This window comes from Cynoglossus semilaevis, chromosome 11 (assembly GCF_000523025.1).
Source record: "Cynoglossus semilaevis isolate Cse_v1.0 chromosome 11, Cse_v1.0, whole genome shotgun sequence".
Taxonomy (NCBI): Eukaryota; Metazoa; Chordata; class Actinopteri; order Pleuronectiformes; family Cynoglossidae; genus Cynoglossus; species Cynoglossus semilaevis.
Window position 1 is genome coordinate 4,703,903 of NC_024317.1, and position 25,292 is coordinate 4,729,194.

A 25,292-nucleotide genomic window follows, 5' to 3' on the forward strand; every position below is an offset into this window, starting at 1 on the left:
ATTTTAAATAATGTAATACTTCACCAAAAACAAGCATGGACTTTCACAGACTGTATACGTAGTTCAGTCTAATTTACAGCTAAACTTTGCATAAAATAATTTATTTTTCTCATATGAAACTGTGACGGACACCGGTTCTTTGTTTATGAAGCAAATGAAAAATCTTTATTTCCACTTATGCACAATATAATAACTATATTGTGTATAATGTTGCAAATAGAATGTGTTTAATTAATCCATTTTAAAACATGAATAAACACTCCAAACGCATTTTCCTACCTGGCATTATATTATGCACAATAGATGACTAAAATATGGCAAGGATCTAGGAACCCCCCCACCCACACACATCCCCAAAAATGTTTTAGCATAGGACCCCGGTCTTGAAGACACACAGGGTTAATTTCAACCCCCCTCCATCACAACCCACATCCCCTGTTTGAAAGCCGCCTCTCTACAGGGAGAGGAAGGCTCTTTTTCGGTCAGATGGCGTGCTGCAGTCCGCCCCCGTCATTCTCCAGCCCACGCAGACAGCAAAAAGGCAGCCAGCAACCAATACGGTTCGCCGAAGGAGGATTTCTGCCAGTGATTTCAGACGAGGTACGATACGCACAGGGGATTTACTACGGCGATCGGAACAGGCGAAGCTTGCCGCGGACACATAGGGTAAGAGAACCAACTGGATCATCAGTGTGTTGCTTTTCTGCTAAAACATCTGTCGTCGGAAATTAATTTGAGTCGGTGTTTCTTTCATGTGAACTCAGACGAGTTGTTTATTACTGCCGTGTTGTAGTTACGGCTAGTTACGGCTTCGCACAAAAAGAGTAGCTTTAGTTTAAATTTCTTTCTTGTCAGTTTTCTGACCTGTGACATCCTTGATTGGAGAGACACCTTTGCGTAAATACGCCCGTCTACTGCGTGTGTCCACATCTGCCTGGCCTGGATACGGTAAGCCAGAGATACACAACTTTATTCTAAACATAAATTTGATTAAAAACGCAATTTAAATATAATTGTTAACAATACAATAATATGCTTCTGTGTTTTACTCTCGATAACTGGTTCTACATAAAGGGTCCTGTAAACTTCTTGTGTTTTACTCTCGATAAATGGTTCTACATAAAGGGTCCTGTAAACTGTAGGGATCAGAGGCACCTGATAAACTGGTCCCTAAACTGTTAAGAACGTACAACTATTTACATCATATTAAGACAGATAGAGCAGGGATCAAGTAAAGGTTAAGGAAATATATTTTAAACTTTTACCTAAAAAAAACGTCATGACCTCCTGCAGTATGGTGGGTCATTGAAGACCTCTGACACATTGGTTTATATTTAAATTGAAACACAACACTTTTTCTTTTTATGTTATTACAAAACTTACTTTTAGAATTGTTTATTGTAATTTCACCTCAAATTAATTTGGTGAGAGTAACCTTTTTTTAAAAGGTTTTTTTATATATACCTTATGAAAAAGTTTTTTGTAAAAATGTTTAACAAAAGTCTCTTGACGGTCAGAATAATCTGGGTTCTAGCCACAGTTTTTAAAAACAGGACTAACTGCTCCAAAAACTACAGGAAGGGAAACACAAGAGAGTCCCTTGATTGATAAAGCAGTGGTCTTCACTTTTCAAAATTAGGTTCCCATGTTTCTGTTTCCCAGACAGGCTCATTTTCTTTACAGTATAAGAAAACTAGTAATCACTGTATTAACCTATCATCTGACCCACCTAGGTCAGTACCACAGCACACGACTGGCTCATGACCCACCCTATTTTTAAGATAAAAGCATTGTTGTATTAATTGGCAAACATTATAACGATCAAAAATGAACCCTGCAGGTTCACATTTTCCTTTTTCTCACCTAATCTTTCAACTTTCAGTGCTGTGTGCCATGTCTTTGCCACGCACACTTGGAGAGCTGCAGCTGTATCGGGTGCTGCAGAGGGCCAACCTGCTGGCCTATTATGAAACCTTCATCCAGCAGGGCGGTGACGACGTGCAGCAGCTATGTGAGGCAGCGGAGGAGGAGTTCCTGGAGATAATGGCACTAGTTGGCATGGCCACTAAGCCACTGCATGTGCGTAGGCTGCAAAAGGCCCTCAGAGACTGGGCGGCAAACCCTGCCCTTTTCAATCAGCCGGTGTCCAACATCCCACTTGGGGGCATCCCGTTGTTCAAAGTGGACTGTATGGGCACGAGTGGGTCAGCAGGTGGACCCAGGAAATCTGTGAGCAATGGGCAGCCAGGATCACCGTGTGAAAGGGAGGACCGAGCATGCCTCACTCCGATGCACAGCGGGAGTCCGAGAAGTCCCTGCTCCCAGGCTTCACCACAACCACCGGACACACACTACAGGGAAAACCTGTCCCCCATGGACCCACACTGGCTCAGTCCAGAGACAGAAGGAAACTGCACCTCTGCATCTGGGTTAGAGGAGGAGCCTCCAAGTCCACCGCTGTCGACATGTCCTCCTGGACCGTCTTCATCTCCAAACCCCTCTGTTTCTTTTGCCCCAGCAGTTCTGTCAGCCTGGCCCGGAGGGCAGCTGGATGGGGAGACGGCCAGAGCAGTTGGGGAGAGTGTGGAGAGACTTCTCATGACCCTGCCCAGGTCAGATCCTGCAGAAGTCAAGACACTGCTAAGGATGAATAAGAAGCTGGCAAAGACTGTGGGGCACATTTTCAAAATGGGTTCCCAGGACACAAACAAAGAAGAAGAGATCCGAAAGTACAGTCTCATTTATGGGCGCTTCGACTCCAAAAGGAGGGAAGGCAAACAGCTGACACACCACGAGGTAATAACCACCAAACAAAGCAGCGCAGGTGAATTCAGACCAAACAAAACAACTTGTATCTGGTGTAATTTGTTATTGCTAATCCTCCTCCTTCTCTTTACAGCTGATCATCAATGAGGCTGCAGCCCAGTTCTGTATGCGTGACAATGCCCTTTTGTTGAGACGGGTGGAGCTGTTTTCTCTCGCTCGGCAAGTAGCCAGAAAGTGTGCCTACACTTCCACACTAAAGCATGCAAGGTAAACCATCACCAGCTCACCACTGCACTCTGATGTATTAAATGTGGGTCAGCACGTGTGTGTTTATACTAACAATGGTTAGGTGGACAGTTGTAACATCACATCACCTCCAGTCAGATTTAGAATAGATTTTAAGTTATTATAAGTTACAATTCTGATCTCATAACAGCTTCATCACCGTCCACCGACTGAGGAGACGAGGCCTGTGGACTCAGTCACATCTTTTAAGTCTCTTCTTAAAACCTACTTTTACAAACTTTCATTTGTGTCATGTTGTCTTCTCACTGATCTCCATTTTTATTTAGGTTTCTTTAATAATATTTTTTGCACAGTGTACTGTAGCTTACGATTTTTAAATGTGTTATTATTGTTTTATCCACCTCACTTTACTGCTCTTTTATATCCTGTTGTAATTATCATTTTTACCTGTACACTTTATTCTATTTCATCAACGTATCTGTTCATATCTTATTTTACACCTTGTTCTTTGACTATTTTGTTTTACGTTATTCATTTTACGTTAATAAAATATAATTTTATTTAGTTTAACTGCAGCCACCATTTGAGAAAATACAAAATATTAACTAACATATGTTGGGATCTTGTATTCATAACCTACACAAGAGCCTGTGCCTAACATATGTTGGGATCTAGTATTCATAACCTACACAAGAGCCTGTGTGTTTAGTAGTGCATTCTCAGATTATTAAACTCTCCTCTACAGACAAGTTACTGCAAGACAACAACAGAACAGAGATTCAGACTTTGACTTTACTGAACACTAGTCTTAAATGGACAAAATCAAAGAAAGAAATCTTCAAATACTTTATAGCCAAGTGGGTTTGTTCTGTTTTTCATAATTACTAAATGAACTCAGAATTCCATGCTGTTCCATGCTGCTTTGTATTTCTGCTAATATTCTGAGCATCATCAGGGGGGAGGCACTGCCTAATGACTCGCTCCATTATGCTTTGTTGTGTGACCCGAGGGTTACATTCACAACTAACAGAAGAACAGAATTAAATGTTTCTCCATTAAGACAGAGCTTGTAGACTTCTAACGACACAACCATATGTCCAAATCAACCCGCTGTTCTCTTAATTCCTATATTCATGAATAGTAAAAAAATAACATCCTAAACACGTCTTTTACTGAAAGAAGGAAGTCCTGTGTCCCATGTGGAAAGTGATGCTTCGATTGTAAAGGCTGCTTTGTTTTTCTCCGGCAGGACGACTGCAGATGAGAACCATGTGGTGTCACAGAAGAGAGCAAGACAAGAGGTGAGTCACTAGGTCAGCGCTGAAGCATTTAATCTTGTTACTCCATGTACAAGTTTGTATTGTGTTTTAATCCATTTCTAATAAGACTTACACACAGAGGTTATGCTTGTTTGCTTCAGGCAAACGTTCCAGAGAGTATGTCTTCATATCTTGGCCTGGAGGCCTCGGAGGGCTTGACCCAGAAGACAGATGACGACAGCCTATCTGCAGAAAGTCTCGACAGTGTATCACAAGGTAGTGATCTCAAATATAATAACTTGAAAATATGTTAACTCTATCAAACGGTAGATTCTGCTGCAGAGATTCCATTTCTTTCTCTAAGTCTTTGAAGAATGTAGCAGTAACACCCAGACGTTTCTGTCATGTTAGACATCGGCTCACAGCGAAACCAGTCTCCTTCAACCCGTCTCCACACTGATGCTTCTAACCACGCCAGCTGGAGTCGCCATCTCATTCAGCAAACACTAATGGATGAGGGGCTGCGATTGGCTCGAATGGTGTCACACGATCGGGCTGGAAAGCTCAGTCTAGGATCAGAAGGAGCTCATCTAACAGGTGAATAATACAGACCATTAATGTCATAAAGACATTAAGTGAAAATTAATTGCTTGCCGTTGGCTGCCCACGGTCAGCTTGACAATGTAGCCAAAGAAACATGGGATGGAGCAAAGCCATGCTGTTCTCCAGGAGAGTGCTGTGTGGCTAAAATGAATAACAACAGGTTAAAAGTCTGCATTGATCTAGAAGATGTTATTGGCCGTAATTCCACCTTAATTTTTTTTTTTGTAAGCAGGACAAGGTTAACTGCCTGCTGCAAAAAACAAAAAAAAGGAGGGCAGCTGATCACAGCCTTTAGAATGCCAGTGGGTTGGTAATGCCAGGACCTTTGTTATTGATATCTTTTCTAATTTAAAAGGCAAGCCAAAGAACCCCCCCCCCCCCCCCCCCAGTGTTGTATAAGTGTTTCATATTTTTTTAAGTTCTGTTGATAACAATATTTGCACAGACAAGACGTGTTACACAGATATATTCTGGTACAAACATATTTTATGGAGCCTCATTTGTTGAACTATTCAGTCTATAAGAATCTCTCCCTACAGTAAAGAAATATAAACTGGATGTAGTAGAAGTTGTCTGTCCGAGGATGAGGCTAACTGTTTCATATTTTTTTAAGTTCTGTTGATAACAATATTTGCACAGACAAGACGTGTTACACAGTATTTTGACCAAATATGGAAATTTGTAAATTTCACCTTCATCGCATCAAGAAGGACACATTTTTTACAAGTGGACGTTGGGAATGAATATAAAACCGTGCAACAGATTTTGGAGTTGAGTTGACGGAGACCTAACCTCCCCTAACAATGAATATTTTATAACTCTACATGTTGAACTCCAGTGAGTCACATTCTCTCTGAGGTGACGCCTCCCACCATGCACAGCTGAACTTCACCAGACTGTAAATTAGTGAGGATACAAGTTAGAAGGGGAAACAGAAGGAGGCGTAGAGCGATATATACAGTAGGGAGAAAAAAAAGAGTATGAGATAAGGGGGTGAGGATGGGGGCCACTATTAAAGCATTTGTGTGATAGGCTTAAGTGTAGAGCTTCTCACAGGAAAAGGGGAAAAAAAACAAACAAGTGATCTGAGCATGTTAGACATTCTGGACTGTGAAAGGCAGTCGAGGAGTTGAAGAAGCGATGATGAGAAGGAAGACATGAGGGGGTGGAGAGAGGAGGAGAGGAAGTACTCTGTGGGCGGCAAAACCATCCCCCCTCCTCCCTCCCCTCCTGAGCAGCGACTGACGTCAGAGTGTGTTAGGTGTGTGGGCTGAAGGGCGGGATGGATGGGGCGTGGGGGCGAAGGAGTGGGAGGTAATTGGAGGGGCGTTGCATTGACTCACTAAGCGACAGTGTACAAAAATAAAACCTGTGGGCAGGGAAATGGCACAGTCTTCTTTATACAACTTCTGCCTCTACCAAAAGGACTGCGGAAATAACCAAAAATGACATACGTTCAATCTCTGACGTCGATCTGCCTCAACGTGGCTTTGTATTTTTTTCCCCTTTCTCTCTAACTCATACATGTTTCCTCTTTCTGTCTACTTTCTCACATTACCCAGAACTGAAGTTTACTTTTTTTCTTGTATGTTCCCCTGTATACAGTAGTTGGTGCCTATGGTAGTGTTGTTGATTAAGTTTTAATTAACCAAATTATTTTGATTCAACATATCACTTAAACATAAGCACTTCATTGAGTCTGAAAGTCAGTGTCTGCTGTCATTTTTTATGTAATACTTGTCCTTTGAGCAGCCCTTTTGACTCATTGTGAACTTTACCTCTCTCCACAGATCATGACAACAAAATAGAGAAGCGGAGCTCATTACCAGCGTGCAGGAGCAGTAGCCCTTGTATCACCAAAGACAACTCCAATCATCGAGGAAAATGAAGAGCAGCCATAAGGTATCCAAGAGAGCTACAGGCTTGTCATGAAACTCCTCTGAAAGTTTCCTAAGTTACTGTAGAGGCTTTTTCACGTGTGCCTCACTGATGTCCCAACCCTCTGATGTTGAGAAAACACTCATGGACCAGACAATTGCCTTTGTTTAACAGCATCTCAGATCACAAACCTGCAGTGGCTTATGGATGCTAAAGTCCTTGGGTCAAGTTCAGAATTGCTCTCCATTAGATTTTAGTTAACTTATTTTAGGGCGCAGTATATGTCCATCAGATCTGTGTCTTATAATAACAGCAAGTGATTTTATATGTAAGATCCTGATGTGTTTTAAAAATTGTAATTAGCAGTGCAGTTGTCTCCTAAAACGATCCACCATTAGCAGGATGTGGTTGACACAGCAGGGGGCAGTGCAACTTTGGAAATGAACTCAACTGATTTTATACAGGCTGAGCACAAGTAAAGTCACACAATACCACATTTTTACAGTAACAATATAATACCTACAGATGTATTTTTTTTTGTGATAAAATCAACATTAAACCATGACAAATTATTTAACGACCTCTGCCTGTGATAAAATCAACATTAAACAATGACAAATTATTTAACGACCTCTGCCTGGAAAACATTTTGGAAAAATATGAGGCTGCTGTCCCTAGGTCCAGAGATATTTTGTACCTCCTTGCATGTAGTATTTACTCTCAAGCACCCTTGTCTAACAGGATGTCAGGACAAATGGCCGCCTGGTATTTGTCCAAAAAATAATTGGTTTCCACCTGTTGGGTTCCAGACAGTGTTTCACTTACTGTATATGGAAGATTTTCTAAACTCGGTTGTATTTAAAAGGTGATTATTCTATTCCCTTCAGTTGTGTCTTCATAAAATGAAGTCATGCTCAGAGTCAGAGATGTAGGCTTTGGATCTTGCTGGCTTGTTGTTCAGACTGTGGAAAAACGTGTTTAATTGTACAGCCTCTCTGCATTTGGAACTTGAGAAGTTGACAAAAGTTACAAAAAATATTTGTTGATTTGTGTAAACTTTTGATGCATTTCTTAAGTGTAGCAAAAAAACCCTATGTGCTGTACTGGTGTATATAGTACTGTATATGGTCTGTTCTTACAAAGAGCTATTTTACTCCCGCACTTAAAGTGCTTTATGCTACAGATTGTGCCATCTCTACTTACTGACAGTAACATCCTGAGGAGGCGTGAATAGGTTGCAATCAAACTGACTCTTGTCGAAGGACAACTTCCACATCTGAGGAAACAAAAACACATGCAGAACTTTACAAACGGACCTTTCATGGTACTTGATTGTTGATTGTTGTAACTAAGTTTAACCAACAAGTCCAATCAGAATTGATTTAAAAAAAACATCACACTTTTGGTGTAATATCTGTAGATTCTTTAATGCCAGTTTTTTTTACCCTGAAGAATAGTGTCATCAGGTAGCCTCCTGTGAATCGGTTACACTTTCCTGTCTGCTGAGCGTTATTGAACTTACTTTGTTATGTTGCGAAACAGATTATTTATTTTGTTACACCTCAATAAACGTTATTTTATTGCTTACTGTCCAGTGGGTTTTTTGAATGTATTTGTATTTGATGTGATTACTCTTCCTCCTATTCCTATCCTTGTATTGATCATCTCGACCAATCCCAGATGATGCTCAGCAAAGGACAACACAGACAGAACACTTCTGTTCAACACACAGAGATGAAAAGAAAACTCACTCTGATTTTTTCAAGGTCAGTTAACGCTCTCAAATAAATACATAAAAAAAAACCTAATTCTGCATATATTCATAGTGTGGGAGAGAGACTGCAGAAAAAAGATGAAAAGGCTGCATGAGTTACGTCAAACCGGCAGCTGTCGTAGCGTTTGATGCACTGACAATCTGCATTGATGCTGGTATGACTCACCTGTGATCTTATCAGAGTCTGTTCACAAGCACGGACAAACCAAACCTGGAGTGTTTTTAGTTAAATAATAAGCACAATTTTGGTAAAAGACTTTGTATCATTTATTTAATTTCACAGATTTTATTTTAAACCCACCATCATGTCTCTCAGTGAAGGGGTTGTTCCTAGCTAGCACCATTATTCCTAGCTACACATTTTCTGTTTAATTATAAACACATTTTAATCATATTTAATAATAGATTCCTACATAAAAAACATAGTTTACTTTTGCGCTGGAAAAAGTTGAGCAAAGCTTAGTCTGTCATGGGACAACAATGAAAAGGTTGTCATATGTGTGGGCAAAAATATTTTAGGCCGACTTCTGGGGTCATTGTTGAGTCACTTTTTCAACTCTGCTAGCAAACCACAGCTGGAGATAAAAACTATGTAAATGTTTTTATTTTGAGCTATGTTTTTTTTTATTTTCAACCCCTAACAACCCCTCTTAAAGCTTTTAATTTTCAACCCCTAACAACCCCTCTTAAAAAAATATCCAGGCCTCTGTGTTTAGCACTGGTTAGCACATAACGCTAGTCACTTAATGCGGTCATTGTGGCTAGCACTGGCAATTAGCACCCAACTGGTTAGCCAGAATTTTAATTTGAAAGCTCATAAAGGACAACAAAAGAAATGTGACAACCCATAACTGTAAATAGTGGGGGCTAGCAATTCACAGCAAAGTACTTTCGGTGCTGTCTGATTTCTTAGATGCATTCAAAACACCTTGACTTTTCTTGACTTGGGCCTTGGGGAAGTGAACGGAGCGCCATCATCAATCACCTGTCAGCACCATCAATTACGGCTTTAAATGCCTGAGCCTATTCTTAGAGCAGTCCCTTCTGTACTGGAGCGCTGAGCCCAGATGACTAAACAGCTTCAAGTGTTTAAAAGGTATAGAGTGGCTGTCAACACAATACATTTTTTTTATACAGAATAATATTTTTTATACAAAATAATATTTAATTTACTGTATAGGTGAGGTATGTACTTCCTTTAAACAAAAGAACAGAATCTTACAAAGTATTACCTTGGTCTTTATATAGGCATGTGGTTAGTTAATCATTGTCTTCTAATACTATATTAATTATTTCCCACCTATTTGTAAGTAGTAGACACTTTATGGAAAGCACAATCCTAGTTGTGTGAAAATAGACCCAGTAGGTGGCAGTAAAGCATCCAAAAGATGCAAGAGATTAAGATTTAGACTAGTTTAGTGCACGTGTGTTTGCATTGAGCCAAATGTATCTGCTTCCCTATTTGTCTATAATAAATATATATTATAAGGATATTTCTCAAAATAAAATATAAACAAGATTTGACCATTTTCTGATTTAAGAGTCTGCAGTTTTTGAAATACCCCAGTTTGGCCTGATTTAAACTGCTTAAAGTAGACATTTTAACACAACATCACACTCATAGACAGACAATTCAAAATTAAACCAATAGAAGTTGATGTTTAACATACTTACTTTACAGAACCTGGATATTTTGCAAATGCAAATACATATAACGTCAGTAGCAGACATTTGTTAAATTAAGTTACATTCTGTTTATCATTTCTATCAAGAATATAATTCAATAATGTCAGTGTTATGTCCAACAGAGGGGTTAACTTTTTCACATGTAGGGTGTAGCACTGTCTATGTAATGTGGGTGTGAAGATGTCGCAGGAACTCTCCTTTGGTGGTTGTGTCCCCAGGGAAAACTGCCTGGCAAAAGTCACAGACGTGTGACTGCAGAGACACATCTGACATCAGCAACCCACCAGACTGGCTCAGGAAATCAGTGAGGTGGGAAGGGCTGTCTGACATTGGCATCTAATTTGAACAGAGTACGAAACAGGAAGTTTGAGAAATGGACAAACCTGTAGGGCTAATATAGAGATGTTAAACACTACCTTTGCCGTATGCAGAGTCCTGTCACTACAAGTTTGAACTGCCTGTCCTGAGGTTTTAGAGTCACTGAAGCAGGCTCCTTTCCACTTTGAAGGCAGCGGTGCCCTCCACTGTTCCAGCTTCTTACACTCCTCTCTCCACTGAGGCCAATCCATACTAAGCTTAGACATATCTTCAGCAAGAACATCAGACACTGTCCCCGCTTTTTGACAGAAGCCATTCAGGTGACATTGCGCTTCCGAGTTGTGTGATGCAGCTGATAGCGGTTGTGGCTTTTTGTGAAAGTACACAGGAAGTTCTTGTGTACATTGGACAGGGATTGACGTCAGGTGACTCAAATCATTATTAAGAACGTTGATATCTGCAGAAAGACACACAATTCGCATGTGTTCACTGTATCACGCAACGCATCAACCTGAATATTGAAATTAGGCTTTGGTCCAACCTTTTTGTTTCTGCAGGGCTGTTGTAAGTTGATTCAACAGAGCTGCCTGCTTCAGGCAAAGTGACCTCAGTCGGAGGAACTGCTGGTACAGTTCAGTGTAAGCCTCTTCCATCTCACAGGCTCAATGATCTGCAGTTGGACAAGATGGGAATGGAAAACAACACAGTTGTGAAGAGGGCGGCAGAGTCTGCACTGTTGTCCAAGTAGTGTTGAATCAAATGCTAATGTCCAGTGATTAAAAGTCACAACTGCGACTGTGAAATTACTAAAATACTATTATAATTATTATTTGATGAAAATATTTTACACCTCAAACTACAATAAAAGCCTGTGCGATTATATCATCATCATTGAGAAGCATATCAACTTCTCAATTCTCACCTCCCGTGTTATCAGATTATTATTTTATTACCATTTACACCTGTTGTGGAACTTCAGGATTTGTCTTTGGAAAGTCAAAGAAACAGTGTTTAATCTCTGCACAGTGGACGCAACACACACTGACTGCAGCCTGCAGGTCAGAGGTCAGTGAGATTCCCTGACCAAGAGGTCTCAGCCCATCTTATACTCCAACCCTCACCTCTGATTTTTTTTTCCTCAGACAACTGGGTAAAAACAGCAAGTGTCACATAGCCAATAAACTATTTAGGAGGAAACATTTTGTAATTTCCCATACTGAGATCAACAAACCACTTCTATCTATCGATCTCTTCCTGCAGCTCTACAGAGGGTTTAAAATGTTGACACACACAGTGAAGGGGTCAGGATATTTTATCACCTCAAAAGACACATAAGACACAATACTGCAGCAAGTAAATCATACACGTTTAGGAAAAACAATACTGCAGCAAGTAAATCATACACAATATAGAATTACCACACCACACCTGAGATAGTTTTAACATATTATAGCTATACTTGCTAAATAAAAGGAGGCTAACTGAAGCATGTTCCTACCGTTGTTGACGAACCTCCTTCAACGGTTAAATACCGGTAACCTATATGCTGAGTCCGTACAACCATTTGAGGAAATAAACCACAAATATGTTCACACTGTTCTATCCACGCTGACTTGATGGAAAATGAGCTTCAACTGAAACACTGTATGTTGCAATGGAAAAAAATAAACATGAGGAAGTAGGTTTTGAAAAGGAGAAGTAAAACACATTTCGTTCAAAAAGGGTGTCACAGGATGAAAAGCACAAAAGCAACATTAGATTTTTTACAATGTGGAGTTTTAATGTAACTTAGCTTGGACAATTATTAGGAATGAGTAAGAAAAGAGCTTAATCTGAATCACAACAAATCAGCTGAGTTAAGAGCATTTATTAGATTTAACTGTGTAACAATTTGTCTACTAGAAAGCCAAAAGGCAACTATTTACTCTAAATATATTATTATTTTTCTATATAAGCTGAAAATGAGATCACACTATTGACTTAAGAGACTGTGAGTTACCAGTCCCTTTCGAGAACTCCTGAATTTAATGCAAAAAAAACCCAACAATATTATGTTATCCATAATGATTAACATTCACATTAAATGCAAACATTCTTTTCCATTTGTTGAATGACATTTGTCTCTCAAACATGTTTAATGAATGTTTTTGTGCCAACATAAGTGACACGATCCTGCCGCTCATGTGAACTGTTAAAGCGCTGCAATTTTTGAGTTTTATTACTGTAAAAAAGACAGATAAAGAAAAATACCATAGTTGAACAATAGAAAATACTAAATAATTTTGATTCCCTCTTACCCCCACAGCGCTACTGGTCACAGGCTCATCCTAACATATCGTGTGCTCTAGTCCAACAGCTACAAACAGATTTATTTATTTAAGTGTCACACATAAAGCTTAACTAGCGAACTCTGACGTAGGCTCACGTCCTCCGTAAACATTAAAAAATAAAGTTTACTTGCTGTGAGCGTCCTCTGGTCACGTGGAGCAGGATTAGCAAAGACAGTGTTAGACTGAGATTTCAGTCGTAAAGATCAATATGACGAACTCTAATACTGCTTACCTGACGTCAACACCTTCAAGGAAGTACTGAACTTCCTTAAACTTGTTGACGTCAGGTATCCAGGTAAACCTCGTCACAATAAATCATCCCGTTGAGCAAGGTTTCCTTCAAAATAAAAGATACAACCTTCCCGCAAGACTGAAAATGTTCCGGGAGACTTTTATGTGATTGTCTGTTTCTCAGCAAACATCCAAACAATTATTTACTCATTCACTCAGTTGTAGTTCAGTCAAACGTGTGTGTATTTTTCAAATTAAAAAAAGACCCTTAAGAGTATTAATAGTCTATGAATACTGTACTGCATCTTTCTCATTTTCTGAGCTTTTTAAGACTTTGGGACATTTCAGGGTGAAAATGTTATGCAAGAGAAAATAGAGTGTCATTGGCACTACTGTCAATATTCAAGCAGAATAAGCCCTTGGAGGGGAGACTTACAGTTGTAAATCATTAATCTCTAAATATGTCAATTGTCATGCTACAGTAGGTTCTCGTCAGAAGTTTTATATTCATAAATTAATACTTCAAGGCAATGTTGACAATACCGATTATGGGACCACAAGACCAAAGTTTCTCACACAATAATGCTGCAGTCAGTTGAGCCAATAGGCAGCAGTCCTGACTAACCTGTGGCCCAACAATATTAATTTTTTAAAAATATATTGTGTTTAAATTATCTTCAAATTTAAATGGACTTTCTGTGCATGTTCAACGGCTCACTGTCACAGATATGAAGTGGCCTGAGACAGTCTGAGCTGCCAACATGCATGCCATTGTGCTGTTGGCATTCAGCAGAGAAAAAAATAGACCGACATTAAGTCAGAGGAGTCCTCTGGGTGGCAGAGAGATCTCCATGCCATCCTTCCACTGGGAGGACATCGGTTCTGTCCTCGGGCCTGACAGCTGAGTTCACAGCCACCACCTCGTGATTTTGGAGCAGGGTGTTAGCCCCATCTGCTCAAGACTTAAGACTGATTATGTAACGCCGTGATGATGTGAAGCCTTTATCACGTTGATCCTGGAAGGGACGAATCTTTGTCAGGTCAACTAGTCCGAGGAGGTCCAGTTTGTTGTGTCTTTAAATGTTACCACGGCACCTGTTGCGTTCTATGATGAGATGCTTCATGAGTATGATGATTTACATGTTCCTTTACATATTAACAGGGTTTGTACTTTGGTTGTAGGTTATAAAAACAGTGACAAGATATTAATATTCACGGCATAACCACGGCAAACTGTCAGGTTTTTATAACAAATGATCTTTTATCTTATTGGTTAAACTAACAGCTGTGCCAGACTCCTCCATCACATATCATGGAAATTGTTTTAATTGCAACCAAAATAATATTTTTTGTCCTATATAACTGTATATATATATATAAAAATTTCATTTTAAAATTGTTTTAATGGTTTAAGTCTAAAGAACCTGTAGTGAAAAATCTAAAGCTAAAGGAACGACTTTCTTGGTAAACCAGGATCAGGAACCTGCAGTGAAGAATCTAAAGCTTGTGAACGACTTTCTTGGTAAACCAGGATCAATTAAAAACAAAAGTTATCTTCCATTTTAGCAGTCACGTAGTTGAACAGTTGATTGATGCAGTTATTTATAAGATGTTATACCTTTTACCAACACTCTTCGCCAGCGTGTTTGCTAGTTTTGCACTATGTTCGCGCTCTGACCTTGAACCTCTCCCTCCCTACATATTCACTTCACACACGCACCTAAACCTGTCATGCACTTGATCCTCATGCGGGGACTCTCTGAACTCTGTGTGTGTGTGTGTGTGTCTGTTTGTGTCTTGGATTTGCTTTGAATAACTTCTGGGCATACAGCCAGGATCTGTCATCTGTTGGTGCAACACTATCCATCCTGTCAATCTTGTTTTATAATTGTAACATTCTCATATTCTCTGGCTGAGCAGAGAGAAGATCACAGTTACACACATGTACACGCGCACACACACACACACACACACAGACATTGCAGTATGTAAACACACACAGCTTGCACATAATAGAATATATATATATATATATAGAGAGAGAGAGAATGTACAGTATATATATATAAATATATATATATATATAGATCCAGTATATAGATATATATAGATATGGCATTCAGCCAATTGCAAACCATTTACAAGTTTCTTTTTCTCCAGGTAGTGCTTGTTAAACTGTCTATAACTCCTATATATATATATATATATATATTTTTTTTTTTTTTTTAAATCTGATATTCAGCTTTGGTAATATTCAAAGTTACAGTGTTGGTTGTAATACAGTCACTGTCCAGCAGTTTAACAGAAGTATGGGCATCACTGATTTGCAAAAAGTGAAGTAAAAAGTTTATTTTGAAGTGACTGAAATCTATAAAAATATGCCAAAATAAATTACATCTTCATTTGAAAGAAATTATTAGTGGTTGAAGGCCCACAGACCAAAGTGATTTCCTCCCTTCCTTCCCTCCCTCTTGTTTGGAGTGATATTTCAGCAGGCTCACTGTTCATTTATGAATTAATCCCACAGGAACTGAGAGCTAAAGACGTTGATATGTGGTGCACAGCTATCACAAGGATGGCATGAGCGATGACGTCTGCCAACTCATTTATCACCAGACTGCCTCTAACCGAGCCAGACTAGATCCAATTACGGAGGTTTCTATGGCCCAAACAATGGTCCGCTATAAATACACGCAGAGGGTTTTCCACACTCAACAACACACCCACACACATATCAATACAGCTGCACCAAGACACTGATAAACAGTATTGTGCAGAAGTCGTTTTTGTTTTTCTTAATGAACGTGACACTGGTTATTCTATTCTACAGTAACTGCTGCTGGACTGGACTGGACTGGCTCCAGTTAATATTGAAGGATATGCACTGGGTAAATCTGTGCAGAGCAGGAAGAGCCACTGTGTGTAGGTGAGTGTGTAACTCAGTGTATAGGAGGAAAAAAAACAGGAGCCCACACACACGCCATTAACCAGCTTCACAAAGTTATTTAGAGCGCAGTCCATCAATAACTGACAGGTGCAGCAAATTCACAAACAAACCTATTAACTTTCCTCCCGCTGGAACAATATACACGACACAAATCGCCTCTCTCTCTCTTTCTCTCTCTCTCTCTCTGTCAGTCACACACACACACACATTATCCATTTTCTAATCAACAATCATAATAACTGAGTCAGTTAGTAAGATAAAGTAGAAGCAGGTGGTTTAAATATTTAAATTCCAAGAGCGGCAAAAGTAAAAGGATTTTATGGCAGAATAATGCACACAGTTAGTGTTAAATGATTACACTCACAGTGTTATATTTACAGGGACTATTTTTGGGGCCGGTCAAGCGGCTCTACAGATGGTTATATCAGGTGGTGGTCTGCCCCGCGAAACGTCCAGACTGAAATACAACAACTGTCAGATTAGTTACATAAAATATTGTCCACATATATATCCTCAGGGGACAAAACCCTGTGACCTTGACAGTCAAATGACATCAAGTCACACGATCTCTCTGTATGTGATTAGGAATGGAATGTTTGAATGGTCTTAAATGGCAATGGTATTAATGAATACTTTTTGCTCTTTAACCAGGTTTATCAAGTACAAACCTGTCACCGATTGTTTTTGTGCACCAACCTGACAGACTGCTGTCATTGTTACAGCCTGATCACGATGGTACTGTACGGTAGAAGGTTCTGTCAAGTGTGAGTGAGAGCAGAAGCGAAATGGGCAACAAGGAGGTCAGCAGTTTTTGAGCAACAAATCTCAATGTCAAGCACGTAACACATTACTGGTCTGAACACCGTGTCTCCTGCGGGTGTAAGACTACACTTTCTCCCCCAAGTATGGGTGTTGCACATGGGCCACTGGTCAAAGGCTAAGGCTAAGGCAATGGCAGCACCAGATGGTAACTTTCCTCTTTAGGAAAAGGAGGTGTGAAGAAACAGGGCATGTCTGAACGGGACTGGTGACAAATAAAAATTAAAACTGGCTTAAGAGCTTGGACGCAACATAAGCTGCTGCAATGCTGCTTTGATGATTAATGAAATATTTTATTATATTTTATTACATTTTACGAGTCTCAGGCGCTCAGTGGGTAAACAAATCCAAAGTGTTTTGAGTTAATATTTCACAAAAAGATGAATTTCTTTACATTGAATTACTTCAGTAAACATTATTATTAGAATTACTATGGTCTTCTTAAATGGAATATGTCAATTTTATCTGCAGAACTGCATTATGGGAGGCTCCTTATTGAGAAAGTTAAATAGTCAGACTTAAGATTCACTTGACACTTCAGAGCACAAGAAATAAACTAAGTTGGCCTGTTGTCAGCTACTCACCTTGTTGTTGTGTCACAAGAGCAACAATTTCCACAATTGTGCTTGTTTATTTATGCACATTTTCCCCCATAGTGTTCTTAGCTCTTGACCCTTTTGTGGCAGCTAAGTGTGTCCTAATGAACACACATTGTCCAACACACATTGTCCAACCCTGATCGCGCTGCTCTACCAATTAGGTCTGACTCTGGCATCACACTTGTTATTTTGTAACAAAATGAACACCCAACACCCCCCCCTCACCCTTATCTCCTTTTTCCATTTGGTGTGCCAGCGCCAGAATCCCAGTGACTGCTATGTGATGTACAGTGGGATCGGGTTCTTAGCAGCTGAATACAGACAGTCCTGCAGTCTGCTGTGGATCAGTGTTTGCTTCCTCTGGTCTGATGTACTGCCAGCAGTGGCAGCATGTGTGACAAACATCAGCGTTCCAGTGAAGAGGCGATGAAGAACTACCTTGGGTCACTTTGTTTTCTGCAGTCCACCAGCTAAGACAGAGTGAGAACAAGCATGGAAACAAATTGAAGACATTCAAGTTTTCCTCAGGATGGAGTGGGATGATAACTTGTTCAAGACAAAACACAAAATAATACAGTCAGTCACAGCAAGCACAGTACATAAAATATATTGTTACCACGCCATGCTACCATATAAACGTGGCGGTCTCTAAATTAAGCAAACATCCACCCATGCCGATCACTTGCAAACGAAGGAAATACAGAAAGGAAAAAGGACACAATGAATAATGTGGTTTGTGTGACCTTTTCTAAACCGCAGCACCTTGGTTTAATCGATTTTACTTCTGCTCGAAACTATGTTAAATTTTGATATTTGATCATTTTAATAGTACTCCATAGTGGGTTTTTTCTTTTGAAATGTAACATCAACATATAAAAACAATGGGAAGGAAAAGGACGACAGTGCCTTGATTAAAAAAAAATTTATCATCATAAAATTTCAGCATCACAATATTTTTGTTTTACAAAAAGACAGGCAATATTTTTGAAGTCCAAAAACTCGAAGGAGGACGAAACTCAAAGAGAAAAACTGTGAACAAGTGCTCAGACTGTAGCTGCCCCTAGGCTCATCACATTACACTGTGACTACTTAAGATAGGGTGAAATTATTTTTAGTTCATTTTGAGAATAAGTCAAAAAAATAACAACATGTTAAAGAAATGAGAGGATCCATAGGAATATAAAGGAGTGATCAAGGCAAGGTTCAAAGAATGATACAGTTACACATCAGAACCAGGTGATCTAAACAATACCATTAAATGCCTCCAGATGCATGATGGTTAGTCAACTCTGAAATGTGACACAACATGACCTCAAACTAAAACCAGGCAGAATTTTTAAAACAACTGTAAACCTTTACAACATTTTTTTGTGGTAATTTTATGTTCTTTGTCCTACTCCATTGATCTAATATTAAATGTGGGCCACAGTCTGTCATCATATCCATTAGGATATACAGTATATGAGTACAATATGAACTCCGATGGCCATTTACTGTATCTGCAAAATACAGGATATTGTGCAATGGGACGTTCACTGATGATTTATCACGAAACCATCAGGAAAGTTTCACAATCTAATGCTATTATGAAAGGCACTTTATTAAAGTTTTTTTTTTTTTGCATTCAAAAGCCCACACACCACTATAACATGGACATGCAGTTCAAAAGATCTCACTTTATACTATGGTAAAGGCAGCAGGGTGTGAAAGTGAATGTATCAAATAAGAGTAAACTTTGGTCCAAGACCTTTCAGAGGAGCAAACACCTACACCCACCTTATATGAAAGTACCATCTGAGATACAAATAAGTGAGTTAAAGTGAGCAACAGAAAAGATCTGCTTTGTTCTTTTTACAGAGAGGACCCCATCCTCACACCTCTGGTGGGGTCCAAAAATATTTTTTTTAAAAACGAAAACACCTTTTCTATTTAAGAACTTAGTGTGCTTGTGAGTATGAACCACTGCATTTCACTAACACCAATACCCATGTCTATTTAGTCGTGTAGTGGCATTCACACATAGAGAACAGTAACAATTCATACTTGTAAATTCACACGAAAATGTGAAACATCTGACGCCACACACACGTCCGTGATAAAAGGAGGATTCTAAACAGTTCAGTGCTTCATATAAAGTACTTCACACCTCCTGTGTATACATGAAAAAAATGTGTATTCGTGTTCAGGTTCAGAAGGGCAGAGTATCCATAAAGATTTTCTCCACGATTGGTGGAGGCGGTACCAGATCCTCCAGCTTCAGGTAAAAGATTCGCTGCAGTCCTTGTGTGCACAGGGTCCTCAGTTCAGGAAGTTTTCCCAGGAGACGAGACAGATAATTGGGTTGTGTCCTGGTCTGTTCCGATGCACCGCTGTTTAAATGTTCTCTCAAACAAGTGATGAGATGATTCTGAAAATCCTCCACCCGTTTGGGCTCCCTGAGACCATGGCGATCTGGGTGTGAAAGATTGGAGGATGTATAATCAGCCTGGCACCGAGTCACGAGTCAAAGTCATACAGGGCAATGTTTACAATAATGAAATAAAAGTCAAATAAACCCTCACCAGTGATGATAACAAGTGCAGCAAGGCAGGAAAACAAAGAGACGTCCAAGTTCATGCGGTGAAGACTGTGGGAGAATTCCATGATGGAGTCGATCCAGTCACCAAAACTGCGGACGCACTGCAGTCTGTGAAGGACGACGCCATTGCAAAAGATCAGCTTGTCCTTCTCTGGATCTGACCTGAGCATTTTCAAAACATCAAAGTGATGGTCAGCAAAATCAAACTTTTTGTACAACATGTATAAATGTGAGTAATACGTGGAGAAGTCTATATATCACAACAATAATGAAGACAGATTTAAATGAAGAAAACCTTTTTAACATGGTAAATGATGGGACATATCTCTTTTTTTATTTTTAATTATATATTTTTTATTAAGGAAAGCCAACCTGTAGGCAAGTCTGAGTATGAAGAGTTCAACAAAGGCAGATTCAAGCAGCAGATCCTGGTCCTCTGAGCAGAAGTCTGGGAATCCTGGTATGTTTTTAGCCCATCCTCTGATTACATCCATGGCACCAGTGAGCAGGTCGTAAAACTGCTGGATGTCACTCGCATCTTCCTTTTCTTGATGGTTCTCCACAGTCTGCTGGTACTGTTGGGTAACAGAACAGAACTGTTCTATACACCGAAATATTTTTCTATATTTGTTTGTGAATGACTTGTGTTTAGGTTCACCTGGGAATAGTCGAGCTTTCCAAAGCTGGGGTTTGAGTCTAAATGTGCCTGGATTAAAGTGGATATGATGTTCACATTGGGGGTTGTTGATGAAGGCTCAGCCAAAGTCTTGGGTTTTGAAGGCAGGCGACCCCTACGACCTTTAAGGTTGTCTGTGCGAACAACTATAAGAGCAGAGAGAACCCCCATCAGCACACGTTTGTTGCTCTCACATGGCTGTCGCTGCAGCCCACACCTTAAAAAACAACTGTTGAATCAGCTTCAGTTTCTCCTTTTCTGCAGTTGGCTCTGCCTGGCTCTGGTTTCACAGGGTATGTCACTTAGAGCAGTGGTTTCACATGGTAAATCTTTGTAGTGCACTCCTCGCTGAAGGATTTAGGGGAGTCTGACATAGTCTTACCTTCTTTGACCATTCCCACTGCGAGACATTTCTGGAAACGGCAGAACTGGCAACGGTTCCTCCTCCTCTTGTCCACCGGGCAGTCTTTATTTGCAAGGCACACGTATTTTGCATTTTTCTGTACAGTTCGCTGTTGGACAGGAGAGAATATTTTGATTGAATATAAATATTGTTGCATGCACACATTTCAAAAAATGCAACTGTAGAACTGGTCATCCATAGCCAGGCAGGCTACTAAACCGCTGTATTGTAAACTAAGTATAATTTTTCATCAGACCTATCACATTACTTGCAAAGAACTTTATCTGCAGACATGCAAGAGGATTGACCTGAATGCTTGGTCAGTGATAAATTATATTTCACGTTATATGTTTTTTATGTAAATTCTGTGGCTGTTTCCATACTTTCAAAAACATATTTTTAACTTAATGCAGGACATAATATGACACTGATTACATTTTCAGTAGTTTTCGGATTATTGTAGAAAACGCTACTCACTTTTGCTATTAAAATAAAAGAAAAATATGAAAATGTTTTTTTGTTTTTTTTTACTTATTACCTTAAAAAAGCCTTTGCAGCCCTCACAGGTACGGACTCCGTAGTGCTGACAGGATGCATTGTCCCCGCAGACGGCACAGCGACCCTCACTGGTTGCTGGATTTTGGGATTTGTTAGACATCATGTTTCCCTCCACTGTACTAGGGCTTTCCATTGGCCTGTGTTCCATGGGTATGGTGGGGCAATGAAGTGTGGAGACATGCTGCTGGTGAGGCAAGAAGAAGGGGTCGTCCTGTCCCAGCTGAGCATCATGAAGATGTCCCACTGGTGAATGTTGTTCCTGTGTGGCACTAAAGGTGAAAAAGGAGAGCTGCTGGGCCATGGCAGCCTTATCAGCCACAGAGGAGGGAGGGGCCGCAGAGTAGGGGCTGTAAGGGGAATCCCAGGAAGGTGCAGGCTGTGTCTGAAAGCCTGGTGTTACAGGTGAGGACGCGCCGTAAACTGGACTTCCATAGTAATCTGAGCCACATGATGACAATGTTTCATCGAGGCAGCTAAATGCAAAGGAGCCTGGATAACAGCCATACACTTGGAGTTCATCCAGCTTGAAGGCCTGGTTTTGCATTTGAGCACTTGAGCTTTCAGCTACTGTGGGGGAACTGAAAGATGCCGTGAAGGCGGGTGGAGAAGTGGTAATCTTGCAGGAATACGCATCAAACTCCCCCGCATAGCCATTTCCCACTAAGGTGTTAATGCTGGGCAAAGAAGATGTAGACAGCTGATCTTTTTGGCCACTGATGTCCATCACCAGTTTGGCACTGAGGTCAGGATTCAAGAACTCAGAGCTGAAGTAGGTGTCATGGGGCAGAGATGCAAACTGGGTTTGAACACAGGGCATTGCTAGGATAGAGAACAAAAAAACAATGTCATCCAACATATGAACCTCTAATATTTCTTTAATTTTACGACAGGAGGGTCGAGGGTCTTGGGGTAAATATAAATACATAAAGATCGTTATGAACAAATTAAAGAGTGTAAAACCAAACTGCACACCACAGTTAAAATTCTGGGAGTGTATAAAGGAGCACCCAGCATTGCTCTATGCCAAAAAAGGGTTTATAATAAAAAAAACTGTTAATAATCCTCCTGCTGCTCTGACCCAAACAGTAGCCTACATTAACACTTTTGGATCCTACTGGCTCCTTTCCCTGACACCCCATTCCTTCAGCTTCAGAGCCTCTGTGTCTTCTTTAGAAAATAGAGAGGGCGGTCCAGTGAGGCACAGAGATATTAGCAGATATTGTGTTACTGGTGTTGGCTGCTCTAAAAAGCTCCTACAGTAAAGGGCAACCCTCTTTCACAGGGACCATACATTAGAGAGTGTTGCAGGTTGTATTTCAGTGTGGGCTATGTGACAGCTTAAATGGAAAAGGTGGCAAATGCCTGTTCACAGGTGCTTGTGGGATTTTAAGTAGAAAATGTGGACCAGGTCTCAATTTATCACCTAAGCATTCCTAGAATAATGGTTATCGATACCAGAATTTTGAATTACTTTGTTTTTTTTAATTGAATAGGAAAGCCCCTCATAGTGAAGAATCCCAAAGGTCATACCCCAAATCCTAGACCCCAACCCTACGTAGATCAAGTTAATCACTAAAGTATAGCAGCTAACTCTAAACACATTAAACAACAGAACTACTCAAACCATCACATTGTAATTTCCATGGTGGAATTTCCCAAAGTGACTGATAATGTTTCATTTAATCTAATCTAATCTAATCTAATCTCATTTGAACTTTTAGAAAGTTCCTTTCTTCCAGCTTTCAACTGAAAGTCCCAAAAGCTTCACAGGTGTCACTTCTTTGATCATATTAACTTCCTTCACAATTACATTACTCTGTATACACAATTAAAACTGAGTAAACTTCAAATAACAATGACTTGTCTTAAGTAGACTTAGACTTAAGTAAGTAAGTAAGTAACACCAGCACAAGTAATGTGATATGTTGTAATCGTACATCTGTGCTGCTACAATGTGGTGTAACAACATATACTGTGTATTTGAAAAATTTAATTTTGATCCATATGTATTAAACTAATGTTTTCCACTACTGAACACATTTTGGGTTCATGTACTTTGTAAAACATTTTCTATACACATTTCTTTTTAATCCCTGTTAGTAATTTAATAATAGAAGTATTACCAACTCTAAAAAGCTATATGTTAAATAGATCGCTTTTATTTAGTGAACTGATTAAGAACTTTTGTGACTCCTCTGAGGGTCTAGACCAAGTCTTTGGGAATGACTGGATACGACTGCGTGAGTAATAGTAAGGTGGCCATTGCTGTCATACATGACTAAACATTCAAGTAAAAGTGTTATGTATTACTCGCATATATATGAATTTATTATAATTTCTTTGCTCATTCATAACAAATACAAGTTAACAAGACTTTTAACGTTTAACGAACCAGATGTGTTGTTGTTATATACCGTCAGATAAATGACAAAGTTGTAGCATCAAGTTAATAATACACAAACGTACATAAATGCACTTACCTGATTTCTTTAAATATCCAGGGCTTAAAACTTTTCATTTATTCCAAACTCATGTCAAAGTAAAACCAACTCTTAAGCGCACTCATTCAAAGCACACACACCCACTGGGCTCAAGGCGAACACACCGCTCCATACACTCTTGCTTTATTTTGGCTGCGTAATCAGAAGGGCGGGGCTATGTCCATAAATGGTCTACAGGGTGGTGGAATTTTCCGGGGTTGTAGCCAATCAGCACTGCGCTCTGTACAGACGTACTTCCGCGTGACGCACGCTCGGGATTCCATTGACGCAAGAGCTGCAGGATGGTGCGGTCTAAAAATAGTCCTCAACGACAGTGGCGCTCACGTGGGTCTATTACTGGCTGAAAAGTGCTAAGAATAGCGTCAGTTCGGAGGTGTGTACGTTTTTCAGAGTGGAAACATTAACGATTTGACATGTTCACTGCGGTGATGTGTGTAATTACTACACCACACACCAGGAAACACCTGTGGGGATTTCTCTTTTTTAACCAAAGCTTTGTGTTGATGTTCGAAGAGCACCAAAAGCAGGCACGATTGCAGTATAAAAACCGGAGAGTGGTCTAAAATTGTGATTATATAAATAATAAGGTTTATTTAACGCGAGGGGAGTATAACAGGTTAGCATTGCTAAGCTAAAAGTAATGGGCTTAACACTACTATGAGAAATGAGGTATGTGACTTCTACCAGCATCAGTAACCGCAAATATTACCTTCATAAAAAGTCGGTTTATGTTGCACAGGAACTAGAATAATATTCTGAGGAGGAGGACTACATGATTTTAACCATCCGGTTACATGCGAAGATGCTTGTTCATGATGACTTTGTTTTAGGTTTTTCCCCATGAAATAAAATATTGAATGAAAAATGTGTTAACATTTCTTTTATATTTTAATTATGCAGCAAATGACAGAAACGCAGTTGTATTATCAATGTCACATTTTAAATGACTTGATGATCTTAAATGAAAAATGTTCTGGTGTTTTTTGTTTTGTTTTGTTTTTTTACTTGGAAAGCAACATTAAATCTTGTGTGATTAAAATATTTCAGGATCACTTTACTTCAGATACACAGCATCCAAACCACAGCTGAAATAAAGATCCTAATTGTGACGACAATTCAA

At 39.6% G+C, this 25,292-nt stretch overlaps 3 protein-coding genes and 2 long non-coding RNA genes across 8 annotated transcripts; 1 reads left to right on the forward strand and 4 right to left on the reverse strand.

Moving 5' to 3' along the window:
• The first annotated feature begins 119 nt into the window (after positions 1 to 119).
• On the forward strand, positions 120 to 6,782 carry nab2 (NGFI-A binding protein 2 (EGR1 binding protein 2)). 2 transcript variants are annotated; one of them, XM_008320089.3, is made up of 8 exons: positions 120 to 666; positions 856 to 948; positions 1,883 to 2,796; positions 2,900 to 3,033; positions 4,262 to 4,313; positions 4,433 to 4,547; positions 4,683 to 4,868; positions 6,665 to 6,782. In XM_008320089.3, exons 3-8 carry the CDS (start codon positions 1,894 to 1,896, stop codon positions 6,760 to 6,762), a joined length of 1,488 nt encoding a protein of 495 aa, XP_008318311.1. In that variant the 5' UTR covers positions 120 to 666; positions 856 to 948; positions 1,883 to 1,893; the 3' UTR covers positions 6,763 to 6,782. The 2 variants fall into 2 exon arrangements, with proteins under 2 accessions (XP_008318311.1, XP_008318312.1); XM_008320090.3 differs by lacking the exon at positions 856 to 948.
• Positions 3,040 to 4,531, reverse strand: LOC112487744 (uncharacterized). Its single transcript, XR_003051136.1, has 3 exons — positions 4,405 to 4,531; positions 3,698 to 4,266; positions 3,040 to 3,648 (listed from the first exon to the last, which is right to left on the reverse strand). It is a non-coding gene; the product is annotated as an uncharacterized LOC112487744 (long non-coding RNA).
• Positions 6,783 to 7,340: 558 nt separating the features above from the next.
• On the reverse strand, positions 7,341 to 9,174 carry LOC112487740 (uncharacterized). Its single transcript, XR_003051128.1, has 2 exons — positions 7,956 to 9,174; positions 7,341 to 7,714 (listed from the first exon to the last, which is right to left on the reverse strand). It is a non-coding gene; the product is annotated as an uncharacterized LOC112487740 (long non-coding RNA).
• Positions 9,175 to 9,668: 494 nt separating this feature from the next.
• LOC103386019 (uncharacterized) lies at positions 9,669 to 13,136 on the reverse strand. 3 transcript variants are annotated; one of them, XM_008320091.3, is made up of 4 exons: positions 12,988 to 13,136; positions 11,072 to 11,200; positions 10,629 to 10,987; positions 9,669 to 10,548 (listed from the first exon to the last, which is right to left on the reverse strand). In XM_008320091.3, exons 2-4 carry the CDS (start codon positions 11,181 to 11,183, stop codon positions 10,372 to 10,374), a joined length of 648 nt encoding a protein of 215 aa, XP_008318313.1. In that variant the 5' UTR covers positions 11,184 to 11,200; positions 12,988 to 13,136; the 3' UTR covers positions 9,669 to 10,371. The 3 variants fall into 3 exon arrangements, with proteins under 3 accessions (XP_008318313.1, XP_024915999.1, XP_008318315.1); XM_025060231.1 differs by lacking the exon at positions 12,988 to 13,136 and adding an exon at positions 12,828 to 12,941; XM_008320093.3 differs by lacking the exon at positions 12,988 to 13,136 and adding an exon at positions 12,029 to 12,471.
• A 5,226-nt stretch (positions 13,137 to 18,362) lies between these two features.
• On the reverse strand, positions 18,363 to 24,298 carry LOC103386020 (nuclear receptor subfamily 4 group A member 1-like). Its single transcript, XM_008320095.3, has 7 exons — positions 24,152 to 24,298; positions 21,652 to 22,490; positions 21,093 to 21,222; positions 20,693 to 20,856; positions 20,407 to 20,609; positions 20,018 to 20,196; positions 18,363 to 19,907 (listed from the first exon to the last, which is right to left on the reverse strand). The coding sequence occupies exons 2-7, from the start codon at positions 22,486 to 22,488 to the stop codon at positions 19,645 to 19,647; spliced, it is 1,776 nt and encodes a 591-aa protein (XP_008318317.1). The 5' UTR covers positions 22,489 to 22,490; positions 24,152 to 24,298; the 3' UTR covers positions 18,363 to 19,644.
• Between the last annotated feature and the right edge of the window lie 994 nt (positions 24,299 to 25,292).